Consider the following 21373-nt stretch of genomic DNA (forward strand, 5'->3'; position numbering starts at 1 on the left):
ACTTGATTCATTGCTGGATGAATCAGCGTTTTTGAACAAATCTCTTGAATGAATGATTCAATGACTCACTCATAAACTGGATGAATCAGCATTTTTGAACAAATCTCTTGAATGAATGATTCAATGACTCACTCATAAACACTTCACTTGTTTCATTACTTGATGAATCAGCATTTTTGAATGAATCTCTCGAATGAATGATTCAATGACTCACTCATAAACACTTCACTTGATTTATTGCTGGATGAATCTGCTTTTTTGAACAAATCTCTTGAATAAATGATTCAATGACTCACTCATAAACTGGATGAATCAGCGTTTTTGAATGAATCTCTTGAATGAATGATTCAATTATTCACTAATAAACAGTTCACTTGTTTCATTAATGGATGACTCAGCGTTTTTGAATGAATCTCATGAATGACTGATTCAACGACTCATTCATAAACTGAATGAATCAGCGTTTTTGAACAAATCTCTTGAATGAATGATTCAATGACTCATTCATAAACTGGATGAATCAGCGTTTTTGAACGAATCTCTTGAATGAATGATTCAATGACTCACTCAAACACTTCACTTGTTGCATTAATGGATGAATCAGCGTTTTGAACAAATCTCTTGAATGAATGATTCAATGACTCACTCATTAAGACTTCACTTGTTCCATTACTGAATGAATCAGCATTTTTGAACAAATCTCTTGAATGAATGATTCAATGACTCACTCATAAACACTTCACTTGGCTCATTACTGGATGAATCAGCATTTTTGAATGAATCTCTTGAATGAATGATTCAATGACTCATTCATAAACTGGATGAATCAGCGTTTTTGAACGAATCTCTTGAATGAATGATTCAATGACTCACTCAAACACTTCACTTGTTGCATTAATGGATGGATCAGCGTTTTTGAACAAATCTCTTGAATGAATGATTCAATGACTCACTCATTAAGACTTCACTTGTTCCATTACTGAATGAATCAGCATTTTTGAACAAATCTCTTGAATGAATGATTCAATGACTCACTCATAAACACTTCACTTGTATCACTGCTGAATGAATAAGCATTTTTGAACAAATCACTTGAATGAATGATTCAATGATTCACTCATAAACACTTCACTTGATTCATTGCTGGATGAATCTGCTTTTTTGAACAAATCTCTTGAATGAATTATTCAATGACTCACTCATAAACTGGATGAATCAGTGTTTTTGAATGAATCTCTTGAATGAATGATTCAATTATTCACTCAAACAGTTCACTTGTTTCGTTAATGGATGACTCAGCGTTTTCGAATGAATCTCATGAATGAATGATTCAATTATTCACTCATAAACACTTCACTTGTTGCATTAATGGATGAATCAGTGTTTTTGAATGAATCTCTTGAACGAATGATTCAGTGACTCACTCATACACTGGATGAATCAGCATTTTGAACGAATCTCTTGAATGAATGATTCAATGACTCACTCATAAACACTTCACTTGTTTCATTAATGGATGACTCAGCGTTTTTGAACAAATCTCTTGAGTGAATGATTCAATGACTCACTCAAACACTTCATTTGTTTCATTACTGGATGAATCAGCATTTTTGAACGAATCTCTTGAATGAATGATTCAATGGCAAATACATATTTTAACAGTCACTTGTCACCACCTACTGGTGTAATGATGTAATTGATACAATCTTTATTTGAAGCAACAAGTTACTTTCAAAAGGTATTTTGATCACTTCCGTAGACATCAGTGTTTATATCTAAGCTATAAACTTTTATCTCAGTACATCTGTGATCATCTGAATTATTGTAAGACAGAAATACTGATACTGTGTGGTTGAAAAGTTTCATATCTATACAAGACAACTGCTTTCTCTGGATCAGATCTGAAACACTGTGATCGAACTTGTCGAAGGTTTAATAGACATATGATTCCTTGTCATTTAGGAATTAGATCAGGTTTGTGTTTGAATCAAGATCGCAATCTTTTAATGATTAATCGTGCAGCTCTAAGCCATAGTCAGATGATGTTTGTCGTCTCATTCAGCTCAGCAGACACAAGATCGTTAGCAGCACTCAGTCTGTGACGCCGTAACCTTACAGTTGTTGCCAGATTTGTCCCTGCAAGAAAATCATCTGTCCCAATGAACTCTGACTCGGAGCTGTCGCGTCCATTCATCGCCGGCCTGAGAAGTGAAATCTGTCCATTAGAGCGACAGAATGACGGAAATATATCGGTTTCCCCACGGCGCGCGAGCCAAAAGCCTCTCAGAGCCTTAACAAGCCGCATCTGCTGCCAATGACCTCATGATGCTCCGTCAGCTCCTCACAGCTCACAGTGTCACTCACTCCATCTAAAGCAGACGAACGACGACTAGCAAAGAAGATGATTGAGACGGAGAACTGATAGCGGCTTTATGACTTAATAAAGACAAAGATAAAATAACACACGGCTCTCACAGAGGTGCAGCTGTCTTTGTGATGAGTGACGATAATCACAGACCCGGCTCGTTTCTATCAGTATATATTCATCAAAACTTAACCCTGTAAAGCTTGACATATGAAATAATTGTCAGAAAAATCAATTTAGTGAACATTAAGACAAAATATAAAAAGTATCATATTTGATCAGGCTTTTAGGGCTCATACAGTCTGATATAGTGTGAATATGGAGGAAAAAACAGCTTGATTTATTCAGAGATTATATGCAATTTTCTGCAGATGCTGATATTTATATGGACTAAAAGTGACGAAATTCTGAGGCTGATATTTATAACAGTATAGCAAATACATATAAATATCAATATCTGCCAATAATATGTCACAGTAAGATGATATTTAAATGCTTAGTTTTATTATCAAAACATATTATGCTATGAAGATTGAGAGATGAACAAATAAACCTTCCTCAATCATGATTTTCTAATAAATAATGTCTGGATAATCAAGTAAACCTGCTTCAGTCCAGTTGAAATATTACTAACAATAACAAAGTTATTCTTACGTTTACTTGATATAAATCAGAACAGATTTCACACGAGCTGAAGGATGTTTGTTCAATTATACTAAAACACTTTTATTTGCTAAAAAGAGTCTAAGCTATCAATCAGAGACAGAAGGACTGGAGGAGACTGAGGTTTATCAGATCATGTTGATCATTTAGAGGCCTTAGAAATATGATTCAGAAGCTTTATAGGGATTATAAAAGCTTATATCATGAATGTTAATTATGTCATGCTGATATGATATTCCATTCACAAGATGTAATTATTATGAGTCAAACATTCACCACAGTAAAAATTCATTAATTTCAGCACTTACCAGTGTCTGTCTGACAGTAAATCAATTATGCTCACCGGACGAACCTCACGTCACTGTAGAAGGACGAATTCATTCATCAACTTCTGCTGTCTGAAACACATGAGGAAAAGTGTCAAAAAACATCATACTGGATTAAAGTCCGCATGCAACTGTTTTAATTCAGTTTGTTAATATTTATGCAAACATAACGATGATATCAAAATAACATCAGATTTCACTGCTATTATCATCTTAAGCAGATCAAAGCATCAGAAACATTTTAAACACAGAGCAAAAATAACATATCATGATCTCAGCTGGTGTAGATCTGCTTCCATAAAGCTTTACTTCACTTTTGAGAGTTTAATCTTTTAATTCATCCATCGATGTGTATCAGATGACTTTAAATGTCACCAGCTAGACACTTCTGCTGGGAAATTTATTTACCATTTTGATGTATTGCTTTAGCAAAGAGTAATCTCTTGAGCACATCAATAAAATTAAAACGCAAGTGATGAACATTGCATTCTGATTGGGTGGGACCATGAAGCCCCGCTCACAATTCAACTTATGCAAATGAAAATGATGATTTATTTTTTTGCCACTGCCTTGATTATCACTTATTTGATTATACAGGATCATAAATAAGATCACGTTGATATTGCAGTTGTTTCTCTTAGATTGCAATAAAGCAAACTCTTCATTAACATTATCTCTCTCAATGAAGTCTCCTGAGATGTGGAGGAACATTTTTGAGCAGTACATTTTTCCTCTAAGCAGATTATAATGATGATAACTAAGCTTTAAAATGAATGTGTTCAGCATTGGAGTCACGCTCTGAACACACAAGTGTTGTAAAGTGAAGTGGCACAGCCTCGGGCGGCTCATCTTTTCTTAATTTAGCTGCTGCCCCGAACACCTGCCTGACCTCTGACCCCTGACCCCTGACGGACAGGACGGGTCAGATGCGGAGAAGAAAATATAAGATGCAGAATGTTCTCTGAAAATCTTCGTTAGCAATATTCAAGCCCACAAGGAACCTTGAAGTTACTTCATATATTCCTCATGTTGTGCGACAGACGAAAGCATGTGTTTTTCTGTGTTTTGCATCCTGTCAAAAAGTGAATTTTGTCATTCAGACTTGATCTCAGTTCAGTGTGAATATTTCACATGCTCCTAAATGCCTGTGCACAGTCTGTTCTCGTTCATAATTCACACAGGCCGAGCTCTTACAATCTCAGCTAATGCTCAAACCGGATGTGACAGCCAAACCAAACCAGTCTCAACCCATAAAGGTCTGCAAAGTTTTAAAGATTATTGTCTCCTAAAAGAAAGAATCGATACTGAACTGCCTGAAACGAGTCGTCAGTAATTCAGTCTCACTTCCTACTGAACCTACGTAGGTTTGTAACTCATTTGCATAATGCCCGCCTCTGGTCTTGATTGGCTGAACAGCGTCTCTTTGCCCCGCCCTCAATCACTGTAGTTGTATCTGAGACTGGAAGAGTTTGGTTCGTGTCAAGAAGACGCTGTTTTCTGCTGCCAAAACAAATCCACTTTGATGAGATTGATATGGTGAAACTGAGATTCAGATATGATAATGAGCGTTTGGTTTCTGACCAATCAGAGCAGAGCAGCTCTCAGAAAGGCGGGGTTTAGAGAGAGCGAATCCTTGATTGAAGCGTTTCAGACACTGAGAGGAAAGAGCTGATGCTGATATTATGAGGAAATTAACGTGTTTTTGACCTTGAATGCATGTAAACCTGTTGTAGGAGACGCCAAAACTTTAAAATAGCATAATGGGGCACTTTTAAAAACAAAACAAGTGATTGTTTGAGTTATTAAGCCTGATGATGTTTTAAAGAAGTTAGTTTTGCTTCAGAATCCACGAAATTTAATCATCAAGTTGCGGCGAACACCAAACTAGTACTAAAACTGCTTAGCATCCCATTTTTGGATCACTACCACCAATTTATGTTTTGAGCATCACGTTATAATTTTTAAAAAAATAAAAAATATTTAAAAATACTGATTTTCATGATATTAGATGAACCATGAACGGTTCATGAATGACTTGATTCAATGTTATTTTAGCATCATTGTTACTGTAGTTTTTATTAATATTAAATATTAAAGTTTTAGTCATTCTGTTGTGTTTTTGATATTTTTATTATTTTTTTAAATATGTCTATAGAGTTTTTATTAATATTTATTTCAGTTTTAGTTAGAGTTTCTTGCTTTTGCAACTAGCTTATTGTATATTTGTAATTTTTCTATATTTTATTTTATTTATTTGAATGTTTTTTCTTTACGGTTTTGGTTTCAGCTTTAGTTAACTATAATAACCCTGCCTTGATTAGATGCTTCTGATGTGGACAGAACACCATAATAAAATACTGGCAGGGCAAAAGAAATGATGTTTCATCTGATTGCGAGGAAAGAAAGAGATTTAACATTCAGTTCACGCTGCTAAACTATAGTTTTAGAGCAGAACAAGTGATTGTCTGAGTCATTAGACCTGATCATGTCACTAAAACAGCCATACTTGGCGTTTGCGTGAGTGTACTTATGGCTTCATTAGGAGTATTGTCGTGTACCTTCGCCCGCCACCCACCGGTAACCATTTATATACTGGCCTGGGAAGTGATTCAAACAGGCGAGTCCCTGCGTTCGGAGGGGTGACGCGTCCTCAGGTAGAGTCCCCGTGGATAGGGTGGCCACATTAATGGCCATCTGCTCAGAGAGACCCAGTCAACGGCTCTTTAATGAAGACGAATGTGAGGAGGGCCGGACCAGGAGGCGGTCGGCAGGGGTCTAATGACACACCTTCAGCTGCTAACCTGCCACCCCGCTGTGACTGATGGAGAGAAACACTCACAGGCTCCTCCGGATCCACTGCAGTGACCGGCAACGCGACACAAGAACACACGCATCACACCGCAAAAATCAGTGAGTATGTGCTTAAGACGATCTTGATTATGATTTTTTAACTTTAGTTAGTGTGTAATGTTGCTGTTTGATCATAAACAACATCTGCAAAGTCACGACGCTCAAAGTTCAATGCAAAGAGAGATATTTTCTTTTACAGAAATTGCAACAAACGGCTGATATGAGATTCTTCCCAGATTTGTGACATCACAAACCCTAAATTTACATAAACCCCGCCCCCGAGAACACACAACAAAGGGGGCGGGGCCATGTTGGGCTGCTTTAGAGAAGAGGAAGAGTTGTTGTAGTAGAGTGTTGTTGACATGTCGTCATTTTACGGCGGACTGCTTCACAAACGAGGGTCAATTCAACACAAAAGATGAACATGACGGCACATGCTAGTGGATGAGTTGAATCAACTCCACAGCAACTACATCAATTTATCCACTAACCATTCAGAAACGTCTAAAAGTTGTAACTTCTTCCTGAGTCCCTCCATCAGTGTCGACTCCGGTTTGAACAATGTAAGGCTGAACACTTTCGTCATTTTGGCTGCGTGAGATTCTCCAGCTTTGTTGTTGTTGAGCTGTTAAAGCTCCGCCCTCTTCTGGAAAGGGGGCGGGGAGTAGCAGCTCATTTGCATTTAAAGGGGTCATGAACTGCATTGTTTTATTGTTTTATAATATTTCCCGCGGTGCACTTATAATGTTAGTATGCTTTTTACATCCAATTTATAAATAAAAGGCATTTTTCCTACCCTGATTTTAGCCCTCTGATTTGAACGCTCTGTTTTAAGGGGCGTGTCTCTGTGAGACTTACTCTCTCTTTTAGCATCTATTACAGCTCTCAAGGTTAACTAATCGTGAAAAGTGTTGCATTACATTTAGATCTATGGCATTATATTTAGATAGTGGCATGAAAGTTTGCAGTGATGAACATTGTAGCCGATCACAGACATGTTGTTGAGTGCAAACGCGATATAACTAAGAGATTCGTTGAATAAAACGGAAGTTTTGCGCGTCAGTCACTGATAAACTCTCGCTGTTTGATTGACAGCTCCAACGATTACAAAGGGGGCTTTCTTTGATTACTTTCTTTATATAATTTAATCACCGTTAAATAACAGATTATTTTCATCCTACTAAGAGAGACAACGCAAGTTGATTGATTTACTGACACACAGACAAAGTACATGAATCATTAATATCAGATCAGGCATTAGAATGAACACAGTTACTGACATGTTGTTGCATTACTGTCAGGCACTGCACAATATTTTGTAATCCTCAAGGCATGTTTATTGCTTGGTAGCTCGATCCGGTTTTGCACCACATAGACCTATGTTACTTAGGCTACCTATTAAGGCTAAACAGGCAGTGATGAAGTAGGCGTTTATCATATTCTGCGGAGGCGGTGCTTGCTGCCCTTTGACGTCATAGATCCCCACCTTGAAAATCCTGTCATTTGCTGGGTCTGATGTCAATTAAAACTTTTACTGGACTAACAAAGACGTTTTCAGCTCTAAAACTTACAGGATATTCTTAAAGTATGATGACCTCTTATATATCAAAAGCTCCTTTGTGTGTCATGTTAAGAACATCATTTTTTGCAGTATGGTGATGATGATGATGTGTGTGTATCAGCGCAACAGACACCTCACAAACACACACAAACAGAAGTTTATCACATAAGCTCAAAAGAGCGCCGACAGTAAAGCGGTCAGTCGTTAACAGTGTTGCTTTCAATGCTTTTAATTAGGAAAACATGAGTAATAACCCTGGAGGAGCAGGAGAGGACCTGAAAGAACACACACACATCTGCTCGCTTCAAAATTATACTTTATTGGGTTCATGAAAACTGTGCTGACATATTTTATTGGATTTTGAAGAAACTATGTTGACACGCTGAATTTCACAGGATGTTTAATGTGAGTTTTGTGCGCTCGCAAAAATAGTTTTCCCAGGGTCGATTCTCCGCTCTCACCGCCACAATAAAAAGCAAACAAAACGTAATCAAATCATATGCTTTGATCAATCGTCATCCTCCTCAAAATCAAATAACCATAAATAACTCAAAATCGCAGTTCCATGACACGTTTTAGGATGAAAAATGAGCAGAATAAAGACACACATCATGATCTTTCAGATCCGTATGATCCCTGTGGCCTTTAGTCACATGACATGATTTCAGAGGGTCAAAAGGTCAGAAACAGATTGTTGCATTTGTATTAGACAGTGTTAATTTTGACAGCAAATTTTGATTTAGTTTTAGTCATGCTCTTTTGACGAAAACGCCATTTAGTTTTAGTCATCCGAATTGTTTTAGTTTTAGAAAAAAACTTAATTTTTTTGTGTTTATGTCTTATAGGTTTTTAAATGTCTATATACACATTTATAGTCTATATATTTTAATATAGACTATGTAAAATAGTCTATTGTTTTAATATTCTATATATTCGCTTGTCTGCAACATTTTCGGGTATTTTGGATTTTTTGAAAAACCTATTTCTGCAAACTAGTCCTAGGTTTTTGGCCCGATCAGAACCAAACCAGTGAAGTCTGATTGTCAATATGTATCAAAAAAAAAGTTGAAATTCCAATTCACGGTCACTAAGGGGCGCCAAAACGTTTGAAGTGGGCGGAGCCACTTTTAATAAATTGGCTATAACTCGTGAACAAATTGAGATATTTTCACCAAACTTGGTACACGTATGTATGAGCTCAATCTGAGGTCACAGTAAAAAAATCGCACTTGGTGGCGCTATAACACGAAAAAAACATCAAAAGAGCTATAACTACGCAACCGTTAGCCCGATTGACTTGAAACTCTGCATGCAGTATCTTTGTCCAAGTTCCCATGACTGTCTTTGAGGACATTGGTGTATCACCGGCATGATGCCCTGAAGGTGCCTGAGATGTTTCGAGCCAGCGCCAAATAAAATTTACAAATGCTAATAACTTCGGGTGTGGTCGACACGACACTTTCACGGGAGTCACGTCCTTAGACTCCTGAATCCTTGCCGAGTCCAACGATACCAAACATGCTAGGTTTGTGCAACATTGTGATTTAGCACTTAACTTTTTGCTAATATCTTCGAAACTGAAAACACTATAGGAAACACTGTTAACTAAATGCTAATGTCCAAATGTCAAAATTTTGATAGGAAGTGGCAAAAAAATCCAATCAAAGTTCCTCAGGGGTCATTTTTTTATACTCTCATATATAAGTGTCTATAATTTCAAAATGAAATGACATATTTTCACCAAATTTGACACACTCTGGTGGAGAAAAAACTGGTGGAGATCAGGCAATAGGTGGCGCTATAACTTAAAAAAAAAACTTAAAAAAACATATTTTTCTTTAGTAAATTGCCTGTATTGGCTGTAAATGGTCTTTTGCATCTATCATCTAAGTGCTTACATGCTTGCTAAATAAAATATAATACCTTTTTATGTGCCTTGAAGTGCTTGAACCCCGATAATTGCTGCTCGCAGCTATACTTATTTTTTATTTCTGTTTTAATTAGTACATGCAAAGATAAAGCTTAGGAACTATATAAAATAAAATAAATTTAAGTTTTTTATATATTTACTTTTTTTTTTATTTTAGTTAACATTTACTTTATTTCAAGTAATTTTTTTTTTTTTTTTATGGTTTTAGTTAACTATAATAACCCTGATAGTAAAATCAATATATTGAATAATGTGCCAAATAATGTTCTTAGTCTTTCCTTTCTGTGACGGGGAATCCAAGACAGAAGCTACAATAGCTTACTATGAATTAAATGGAAATGAAATTAAATAGTTTATTGTGCAACCAAAATAGCAAAAAAAACTCATATATAATGCTTCACTTTTAATTATAAACAAGCCCGAAATACACCGTGACTCTTATTTTGAAATGTCTGCGCTTTACTATTGCAGTTGCTCATTCAAGTTCAGATGAGGGAGATAAAATATGCGTTCCGTCTAAAACATATTACCATACAAACAAAGTTTTGAGCTAGTTTTGAGTAGCAATCGGGTGGGTTTTGTTGTGAAAACCTGGCAACCCTGTTGAGTTCTGACTGGACCTCTTTTTGTTTTAGGTGGTTGGCGAAAAAGACAGAAAAGTAGATTTTTGTCAAAGATTTTGGCATTCAAAACTGTTATTTATTTAGTTATCATCTAGTGACAAAATGTCATTGACGAAAGCCTATTTCAGGGTTATAATCGATAACTGAAACTTAATCCATAAAATGATGCAATGTTGAAATTCTTCTGTGAACGGGCCTTTAGTCTCTCTCTCTGTCGCGGTCCGTGACATTCACACGGTGTGTGACATTATCCAGCAGAAATTAGTTCCCGGAGCCTTTAAAACGAGGGCCGCGCTCTCGATTAATCACAAGAGAGTTTCCTCACGCTGTCTCGCGAGCATTATATTCATGCAGAAACCTTTAGATGCAGCACATGGATCTGAGAGGTCAATGAAAGCACCTTTGTCTCTATGTCTCTGACTTACTGAATAAGGGCTCTTCATAAACACCCATTGCTGCTCCTGTATAATGTGGTTGAATACATGCCGACTGAATGCCTTAATGTAAATGATGACAGCAATAATTCCTGCTCTCTGATGACTCTGGTCGAGTTTGACATTAATCATAACGGGTCGTACGCTGAAAGACTACAGTTCAATAGCAGCTGTCATGTGTGCATGAGCAGAGCTGCTATTACAAAACATCTTTGTCATGAAACACACATAGATTGACATGGTGATTTGATGGGTTTTTTAAGTATGGAAATGGATTGTGAACAATAATAACACCCTGCTGTTTCTTGCCCTCTTTTAGCACGAGTCTGTGTCTGTTCTTCTACTGCCCTCTACTGGAGAAACAACCACCAAATCACATGCTTTCAAATGTGGATACAAGAAAGATATTTGATTACATTCAGTTTATATTAAAAATGAAGCTTCTTTATTGCCATCGATGGTTCCTTGAAGAACCTTTAACATCTGTGGAATCTTTAGATTCTTAGTTTTTTAAAATGTTCTTCACACTGAGATCAAATGGTTCTTAAGAACTGATCACTGAAAGGTTCTCTGGGGAACCAAACATGGCTCTTCTATGGCATCGCTGTGAAATCCCTTATTTTTAATAGTGGTTCTGTTTCATTTCTTTGAAAAACCTTTTGTAATTGTAGTAAAACAGTGCTAAACATTGCACATTATAATGGCTAAATAATGCAATTAAAAATGCAATTATATAATGGCATAATAATGCAATGCTTTCACATGTCATTGATAATTTTGAGAATAATTTTGTGGTGATGATAAATTGTCTAGGCCATTTTATATTTGCACCCAGCAAAAGTGGTGAAAGCTTTTCTATTTTGTATTTTATTTGTTTTATTTTATTTATTTTTTAATTTTTATTTTTTTGTGAATTTAGTGAGGTATTATTAGCAAATACATGCTCATTTAATTTAAGCATTAAATTAAGGCCAGTATTATTTTAGTATATATTAATATAGCTTTTATTTTGATCTTTTCTGTTTTCATTTCAATTTAGTTAAAGTTTTAGAAACTTTTTTTGTGCTTTTGCCATTTTTTTATATTTATATTTTTATTTCAGTTTTACTTCAATATTAACTTATGTTATTAGAGTTAGTTGCCATTGCAAGTTTTTCAACTAATATTTATATTTTGCAACTGTTTAGTAAAACAGTGCTAAATATTGCAACATTTTAGTATTATAATTGCTAAATAATGCAATTAAAAATGCAATTATATAATGGCTCAATAATGCAATGCTTTCACATGTCATTGACCATTTTATATTTGCACCTACCAAAAGTAGTGAAAGAAAGCCTTTCTATTTTGTATTTTATTTTTTAATTATTTTTTGTGTGAATTTAGTGAAGTATTATAAGCAAATAAGTGCTTGTTTAATTTAAGCATTAAATTAAGGCCAGTGTTATTTTAGTATATATTAATATAGGTTTTATTTTTTAACTTTTTTCTTTTCATTTCAATTTAGTTAAAGTTTTAGTAATTTTGTTTTGTGCTTTTGCTTTTTGTTGCCATTTGCCATTTTTTTTATATTTCTATTTTTATTTCAGTTTTAGTACTTCAACATGAACTTATGTTATTTTAGTTAGTTGCCATTGCATTTAAGTTTTTCAACTAATATTCATATTTATATTGTGCAACTGTTTAGTAAAACAGTGCTAAATATTACAACATTTTAGTATTATAATGGCTAAATAATGCAATTAAAAATGCAATTATATAATGGCTCAATAATGCAATGCTTTCACATGTCATTGATTATTTTGAGAATAATTTTGATATATTGTCTAGGTCATTTTATATTTGCACCTACCAAAAGTAGTGAAAGCCTTTCTATATTGTATTTTATTTTTTTTTTATTTAATTTTTTTTATTATTTTTTGTGTGAATTTAGTGAAGTATTATAAGCAAACAAGTGTTCATTTAATTTAAGCATTAAATTAAGGCCAGTGTTATTTTTGTATTAATATAGCTTTTATTTTTATCTTTTCTTTTTTCTTTTTAATATTAGTTAAAGTTTTAGTAATTTTGTTTTGTGCTTTTGCCATTTGCCGTTTTTTTTATATTTCTTTTTTTATTTCAGTTTTAATACTTCAACATTAACTTATGTTATTAGAGTTGCAGTTGCCAATGCATTTAAGTTAGTTCAACTAATATTCATATTTTATTTTATTTCAGCTTTATTTCAATTAGCTTTCACAATAGCAACACTGGTATCGGCCCAAATTGGTCAACCACAACAGTAGTTATAATAAAATCCTTTCAAAAGTCTTGTTGCACTGTTTGACAATCCAGTCTCAGCACTGCATTAGTGTGAACAGATTATTATAGAGCAAAACACAAACCCCCTAATTAGAACACAATGAGTCCAGCAGAGCCTCAGCGCCGGGTTATGAGTCACTAACTCGGTAAACACATTTTTCACATCTTACAGCTTCACAGTAATTGCATGTCATTTCTGCCCCATGATTTCCACTAGAGGCCAGCACTTAATTCACATTTGGTCACCCTGAACACACAGAGACCGGCCTCAATGCATCCAGACCATCAGCATCTCATGTAATAATACAGGGCTTTTATTAGACGTTGCACGTTGCTCTCACGTTCGCTCAAGTCTCCTGTAGAATAAACAACCATGTTGCCATGAGAACAAGCAGCAGAACTCACTGTGCAAACACTCAAAGTGCCAGTGAAAGTGCAGCACAATGAAGCCTGGAGTCTGAAAACATGCATTGGTGCAAATCTAGATCAGTTGAACTTGGGGAACAAATACAAAAGTTTAAGAATTGGTCATTGAAAAACTTCAAGACTCTGAGTGACTCATTAACACTTTACAATTAGGTTTCATTTGTTAAGTGCATGACTAACAATAAACAATACTTACAAAACGACAGCATTTACTAATCTTAGTTAATGTTAATCGCAGTATTAACTAATGTTGACATACAACTTTTGATGCACTAACATGAACAAACAATAAAGATTTTTACTAGGCAACATTAACAAAGATAAATGCTTTTTAAAAAAATGCCTAATTAATTGTTAGTTTATGTTAGCTAATGCATTAACAAATCCTTATTGTAAAGTGTTTCCAATTCATTTTGATGCTTTTTATTACAATAAATTATAGACACGGTAGTTCCCTTTGTTTCAGTTCTGTGGAAAAACCTGTGCTAAACATTTAGTATTATAATGGCTAAATAATGCAATGCTTTCACATGCACTCTAAAAAAACACTTGGGTTATTTTTTCTACCCAAGACCTGGGTTGAGCATTTGGGGTCATTTCACTGTTTTTTGTGTTACCCAGCTCCTGGGTCAGACGTAACAACCCAGCGTTTGGGCAGTTTTTGTGTTACCCAGCTCCTGGGTCAGACGTAACAACCCAGCGTTCGGGTAGTTTTTGTGTTACCCAGCTCCTGGGTCGCATGTAACAACCCGGCGTTCGGGTAGTTTTTGTGTTACCCTGCTCCTGGGTCGCATGTAACAACCCGGCGTTCGGGTAGTTTTTGTGTTACCCTGCTCCTGGGTCGCATGTAACAAACCAGCGTTCGGGTAGTTTTTGTGTTACCCAGCTCCTGGGTCGCATGTAACAACCCGGCGTTCGGGTGGTTTTTGTGTTACCCAGCCCCTGGGTCAGACGTAACAAACCAGCGTTCGGGTAGTTTTTGTGTTACCCAGCTCCTGGGTCAGACGTAACAACCCAGCCTTTGGGCAGTTTTTGTGTTACCCAGCTCCTGGGTCAGACGTAACAACCCGGCGTTTGGGCAGTTTTTGTGTTACCCAGCCCCTGGGTCAGACGTAACAAACCAGCGTTCGGGTAGTTTTTGTGTTACCCAGCTCCTGGGTCGCACGTAACAACCAGGCGTTCGGATAGTTTTTTTGTTACCCAGCTCCTGGGTCGCATGTAACAACCCGCCGTTCAGGTAGTTTTTGTGTTACCCAGCTCCTGGGTCGCATGTAACAACCCGGCGTTCGGGTAGTTTTTGTGTTACCCAGCCCTGGGTCAGACGTAACAAACCAGCGTTCGGGTAGTTTTTGTGTTACCCAGCTCCTGGGTCGCACGTAACAACCCGGCGTTCGGATAGTTTTTGTGTTACCCATCTCCTAGGTCAGTCGTAACAACCCGCCGTTTGTGTACTTTTTGTGTTACCCAGCTCCTGGGTCAGACGTAACAACCCGCCGTTTGCGTACTTTTTGTGTTACCCATCTCCTGGGTCAGACGTAACAACCCAGCGTTCGGGTAGTTTTTGTGTTACCCAGCTCCTGGGTCGCATGTAACAACCCGGCGTTCGGGTAGTTTTTGTGTTACCCAGCCCCTGGGTCAGACGTAACAAACCAGCGTTCGGGTAGTTTTTGTGTTACCCAGCTCCTGGGTCGCACGTAACAACCTGGCATTCGGGTAGTTTTTGTGTTACCCAGCCCTGGGTCAGACGTAACAAACCAGCGTTCGGGTAGTTTTTGTGTTACCCAGCTCCTGGGTCAGACGTAACAACCCAGCCTTTGGGCAGTTTTTGTGTTACCTAGCTCCTGGGTCAGACGTAACAACCCGGCGTTTGAGCAGTTTTTGTGTTACCCAGCCCCTGGGTCAGACGTAACAAACCAGCGTTCGGGTAGTTTTTGTGTTACCCAGCTCCTGGGTTGCACGTAAAAACCAGGCGTTCGGATAGTTTTTTTGTTACCCAGCTCCTGGGTCGCATGTAACAACCCGGCGTTCGGGTAGTTTTTGTGTTACCCAGCTCCTGGGTCGCATGTAACAACCGGCATTCGGGTAGTTTTTGTGTTACCCAGCCCCTGGGTCAGACGTAACAAACCAGCGTTCGGGTAGTTTTTGTGTTACCCAGCTCCTGGGTCGCACGTAACAACCCGGCGTTCGGATAGTTTTTGTGTTACCCATCTCCTAGGTCAGTCGTAACAACCCGCCGTTTGCGTACTTTTTGTGTTACCCAGCTCCTGGGTCAGACGTAACAACCCGCCGTTTGCGTACTTTTTGTGTTACCCATCTCCTGGGTCAGACGTAACAACCCAGCGTTCAGGTAGTTTTTGTGTTACCCAGCTCCTGGGTCAGACGTAACAAACCAGCGTTCGGGTAGTTTTTGTGTTACCCAGCTCCTGGGTCGCACGTAACAACCAGGCGTTCGGGTAGTTTTTGTGTTACCCAGCTCCTGGGTCGCATGTAACAACCCGGCGTTCGGGTAGTTTTTGTGTTACCCAGCCCCTGGGTCAGACGTAACAAACCAGCGTTCGGGTAGTTTTTGTGTTACCCAGCTCCTGGGTCGCACGTAACAACCAGGCGTTCGGGTAGTTTTTGTGTTACCCAGCTCCTGGGTCGCATGTAACAACCCGGCGTTCGGGTAGTTTTTGTGTTACCCAGCCCCTGGGTCAGACGTAACAAACCAGCGTTCGGGTAGTTTTTGTGTTACCCAGCTCCTGGGTCGCACGTAACAACCTGGCATTCGGATAGTTCTTGTGTTACCCAGCTCCTGGGTCGCACGTAACAACCAGGCGTTCGGGTAGTTTTTGTGTTACCCAGCTCCTGGGTCGCACGTAACAACCCGGCGTTCGGGTAGTTTTTGTGTTACCCAGCTCCTGGGTCGCATGTAACAACCCGGCGTTCGGGTAGTTTTTGTGTTACCCAGACCCTGGGTCAGACGTAACAAACCAGCGTTCGGGTAGTTTTTGTGTTACCCAGCTCCTGGGTCGCACGTAACAACCCGGCGTTCGGGTAGTTTTTGTGTTACCCAGCCCCTGGGTCAGACGTAACAAACCAGCGTTCGGGTAGTTTTTGTGTTACCCAGCTCCTGGGTCAGACGTAACAACCCGCCGTTTGCGTACTTTTTGTGTTACCCATCTCCTGGGTCAGACGTAACAACCCGGCGTTTGGGCAGTTTTTGTGTTACCCATCTCCTGGGTCAGACGTAACAACCCGGCGTTTGGGCAGTTTTTGTGTTACCCATCTCCTGGGTCAGACGTAACAACCCGGCGTTTGGGCAGTTTTTGTGTTACCCAGCTCCTGGGTCAGATGTAACAACCCAGGGGATGAGATATTTATCTTGGGCTTTTTGTGTCCTCTTCAGGAGAGAGCAGTGCAGCTCCGTCAAATTGGTGCATGTCTTCAGTAAAATACAGTATGTTTTATTTTATCTAAAAATTCGTTATTGTTCTGTATATCATTTAATTTTATGCAAAGCAACATACAGAGGCGCGATGTGAGTCAACTAAACAAGTGTTGCGTCAGTCTTTTCGCGTGATGGAAACGCCTGATGCCTTTTATTTTATTCAAAAAGATACAGAATATAAATACTTGGGATGTTAAAATATGTTCTCAGAATTGTACAATGATTATTTATGGACAGGTTATGGAGTCAGTCACAGCATTTTTTCGGCTGAAGTTATCAGTTCCCCCGCCGAACGTGAGCCATCTCCGGCACGAGATCCAGCGCTGTTACGGTGGAAAAAGGACAACAGAGACTGATCACTTGAATTACTTCTAAATGTTTAATTTTTACTTCTAATATTTGTTAAACAAGCTTAAATGTAGGAAATATGTATTAAAATCAAATATGTATTAAAATCAAATATGCTATACTATAAAATATGATCGAAAATATTATGCAAACCAGTGGTTGTGTGGAGTTTAAAAAGTTTAGAAGATTTAAGTTAATCCGTAAACATTAATTCATGTATGAAGTAAAAGGAGGCTAGTATTGTAGTAAAAATGAAAATAAACAACCCAATTTGCTGAGTAAAATTAACCCAACATGTGTTCTGTCCTATATTTACCTAGCCCTTAACCCAGTGTTTTTTAGAGTGACATTGGTCATTTTTAGCTAATGCATTAACAAATGAGACACTTATTGTAAAGTGTTTGCAATTCATTTTGATGCTTTATAAATTGTAGAAGCATTTCAATGAATGTCATGTGCAATTCAAGCCACAAGGTCACCTGTGAGATATGCATTACAAAACCAATATCAAAAGCAGAACAAATATCATTCAAATCAGTCTATTTTAACAATGTTATGCATTGCATGAGTGTTAAACTGCATAAAGCAAAATCTCCCCAAAAGTTATTAAACAAGTTACAGTATCACCTGTTTAATTATTGCTAATAAATAACGCGTGTGGATCTCAAACGAATCCAAATATGGTCTTTAAAAAGCGTGCCATGATGTAATGCTGCCAAACATTCACATTATGGAGGTTTTGTGGGGCAAAAGGGCAAAATGAGGCTGATCTAACCCGCCCATGACAACCATCACCAACCACACACAACAGCGGCGGCAGCAGCTCACAATCACATTCACATTCACTCACTCAACATGAAAACAAACACTTAAAACACTTTAAACGCTTTAAAAACTGCTGAAACTCACCGAGATGACGTCACCGCGGCAGAAGATCGACTGAACTGGTTTATTTAATAAATCTGTCATGAGGAGACTTTAACAGGTGAGTTTACCAACACTGGCTGACGTGTTTCATCAACAATTGTAAAGTTTGTCGATGTCGTTTTGATGAAACGTTAAATGAGATAGATAAAGTTCAAATTATTTTGCGCGCGAAGAGTGACGGTTGAAGATGCACTCAGGCGCGATTTCGGTTTGTCATGTGTGTTTATTTTAATTAATCGCAATAAATATAATAACATTTGCGAATCGAACAGCAAATATTTAATACTGTAGGCCTGCTGATAATATTAAAAATATTAATCAGATTTAAAAAAAAATATATATATATATATATATATATGTTGTTTAGTTAATCTTGAGCGTCAAAACATCAATTAGTAGCCCTACTATTTATCTAATAGTCACTTGTAAGTTAACTTTGCTGTAGTTCACGTATTTTCCTTACAAACAAGTACAGTTATGGTAATACCATGGTACATTTAGATACGCTTTGACCTTCTGAGGTAAAAACAAAAACAAAAAACTATTCCTTCGTAAATAAAACAGATTAAGTAAATCTCCGTTTTTCTACTTGTGTACTTGTTGTGTTTTTTTTGTAATTGATTGTGACATTTCCAGCCATTTCTGAGTGAAAATTGTTCTATACCAACATTTTTTTTCTGTGTACCTGATCTGACCTTTAAAGGGATAGTTCACCCAAAAATAAAAATTCTGTCATTAATTACTCACCCTCATGCTGTTCCACACCCATAAGACCTTCGTTCATCTTCGGAACACAAATTAAGATATTTTTGATGAAATCTGATGGCTTAGTGAGGCCTGCATAGCCAGCAATGACATTTCCTCTCTCAAGATCCATTAATGTACTAAAAACATATTTAAATCAGTTCATGTGAGTACAGTGGTTCAATATTAATATTATAAAGCCACAAGAATATTTTTGGAGCGCCAAAAAAACAAAATAACGACTTATTTAGTGATGGCCGATTTCAAAACACTGCTTTAGGAAGCTTCGGAGCGTTATGAATCTTTTGTATCGAATCATGATTCAAATCGCGTGTCAAACCGCCAGACTACTGTGACTTTGGCGCTCCGAACTGCTGATATAACGCTCCGAAGCTTCCTGAAGCAGTGTTTTGAAATCGGCCATCACTATATATATATATGTCGTTATTTTGTTTTTTTTGGCGCACCAAAAATATTCTTGTGGCTTTATAATATTAATATTGAACCACTATACTCACATGAACTGATTTAAATATTAAATATAATTTTTAGTACATTAATGGATTAATGTCATTGCTCCCTATGCAAAAAATATCTTAATTTGTGTTCTGAAGATGAACGAAGGTCTTACAGGTGTGGAACGACATGAGGGTGAGTAATAAATGACAGAATTTTTGGGTGAACTAACCCTTTAAGAATAACCTAATGTAAACAATGTTTTGACGAGGATAAAAGTGATCTGTTTAGATTTAGGCCACATTTTCAGGTAACCTGACCAAACGTTTGAAATCTGATTAGGCTTTGTGTTCATCAGGTGACTGAGATATAAACCAGAAGGCCGAAGATGATGTTTTGCATCAACCCATCGGAGCAGTGACGGACATGAACGGGAAAGGCTGTAATCTGATGGTTTCTCCCTCCAGTATGGCTCAGGTACCTCAGTTGAGGATCCACACGGGTCACTCCTCTTCCCCATCACTCCATCCCGACACCACTTCTGGAAACTCGGCCCTTCTTCCCACGCTGAGTCTCCGCCGGCAGGTGCTGACTAATGGGAAGTTGGGCTTTCCGCAGTCATCACGACATCAAGCTCCGTCGCTTTCACTCCCAACATCCTCTTCCAAACAATCTGTTCGACCCAGCTGCATGGACAATGGGACAAAAGGTAATAAAACAAGAATAAACATCTCAGGTTTAAATGTCCTGCCGTGGAAACTTGTTTACTTTTTATCACACAGTTCAGACTTTTTTTCTCATAATTGCAAGTTTATTTATCTTAATTGCAGGATACAAACTCATAATTGACAGTTTACACCTCTTTTTTTCACCACAGAATAAAAAAAATAAAGGTAATTGCAATTTTTTCTATTTCACTCTCAATTGAGAGTTTACATCTCGGAATTTTGAGTTTACGTCTCTCGATTGTTTCCGCAACAGAATAAAAAAGGTAATTGTGACTTTTTACCTCACAATTCAGATTTTTTTTTTTCATATTTCAACCCTCTACGCACCTCCATTGGCTAGTAAATTTTTTATTTTACTCGCCAGACTTTTTACATGGAATGCAAGAACAATGCAAATGAAAAAAAATATATACATAAATATAATATAAAATATAAATTTCAAACACTATCGAAGTCAAGTAAACAGTCTGTAATAAAAAAAGAACAAATAATGAAACTACAAGCAATAGCACAAATAACAACAGAACAAAGATGTAAATTCAATAAACAGTGCTTTTCAGGTAGTTAGATACAGATTAGGTACAGAAAATGAATACGTAATCAAATTGTAAAATAACACTGCATAGTCTTCACTTTATAAAGGAATATTAGGCTGCTGTCACTTTAAGAGCGAATGCACTGATCCAATATACTGATACCTCTAACTCAATTCACTAGCCGTTGGCTAATTAAAGACATTTTTAGTCGCCTCTCGTGAAATTTGATCACATATGCAAGTGATTTATTCACATTGTAAAGGGTTGCATTTGCAAGTTTATATCTCGCAATTGCAAGTTACAACTTACAACTTGCAATTCTGTTTTTTTGTTTGTTTGTTTGTTTTGTTTTTTGGTTTCCGCCATGGAATATGGACTTTTTTTTCTTGCATTTGTGAGTTTATATCTCACAATTCAGATTTGTGAGATAGAAACTCACAATTACCTTATTTTTTTCCCTCAATTTGCCTTCTATTTTTTTTATTCTGTGGCAGAAATAAGCTTTGCACATGAAAGTGCAGCCGATGTTCATAATTTAAAAGGGACCCGTCAACAGTGTGGAGGAAATAGGCCGTATCTCCATTCCTGAGCTCCATACTGCTGCTCAGCCCAGTGAGCCACAACACCAGACATGATGCTCTGAATTAGATAAGGGACAATCGAACATCCCCACTCACATTTAAATAGCACTTCCAGCCTTGATTTCTCTCACACTGTCAGACAGA

The 21373-nt window shown here is 37.4% G+C and overlaps 1 protein-coding gene and 1 long non-coding RNA gene across 7 annotated transcripts in view; one reads left to right on the forward strand and one right to left on the reverse strand.

The window, feature by feature from the left end:
* The window catches only part of LOC125262553, a 141770-nt gene that overhangs the window by 118228 nt on the left and 2169 nt on the right, over nucleotides 1-21373 (reverse strand). The window contains exons 2-3 of one of the 2 annotated variants that reach the window (XR_007183592.1): nucleotides 19866-20070; nucleotides 3337-3426 (exon numbers count right to left, since the gene is read on the reverse strand). This is a non-coding gene — a long non-coding RNA (uncharacterized LOC125262553). Of the gene's footprint in view, nucleotides 1-3336; nucleotides 3427-18166; nucleotides 18684-19865; nucleotides 20071-21373 lie in introns of those variants that run through there. The other variant, XR_007183591.1, reaches the window with a different exon arrangement.
* Nucleotides 17871-21373, forward strand: part of glis3 (GLIS family zinc finger 3) — a 36834-nt gene continuing 33331 nt past the window's right edge. The window contains exons 1-2 of one of the 5 annotated variants that reach the window (XR_007183590.1): nucleotides 17871-18242; nucleotides 19743-20093. Coding sequence is in view for 3 of the 5 variants with exons in the window: in XM_048181364.1 (XP_048037321.1) it covers nucleotides 19811-20093 (283 nt within the window). In the remaining 2 variants the exon portion in view is untranslated. Of the gene's footprint in view, nucleotides 18243-19726; nucleotides 20094-21373 lie in introns of all 5 variants that reach the window. The other 4 variants (XR_007183589.1, XM_048181364.1, XM_048181363.1 and 1 more) reach the window with 4 other exon arrangements.

Source organism: Megalobrama amblycephala, linkage group LG2 (assembly GCF_018812025.1).
Source record: "Megalobrama amblycephala isolate DHTTF-2021 linkage group LG2, ASM1881202v1, whole genome shotgun sequence".
Lineage (NCBI taxonomy): Eukaryota > Metazoa > Chordata > Actinopteri > Cypriniformes > Xenocyprididae > Megalobrama > Megalobrama amblycephala.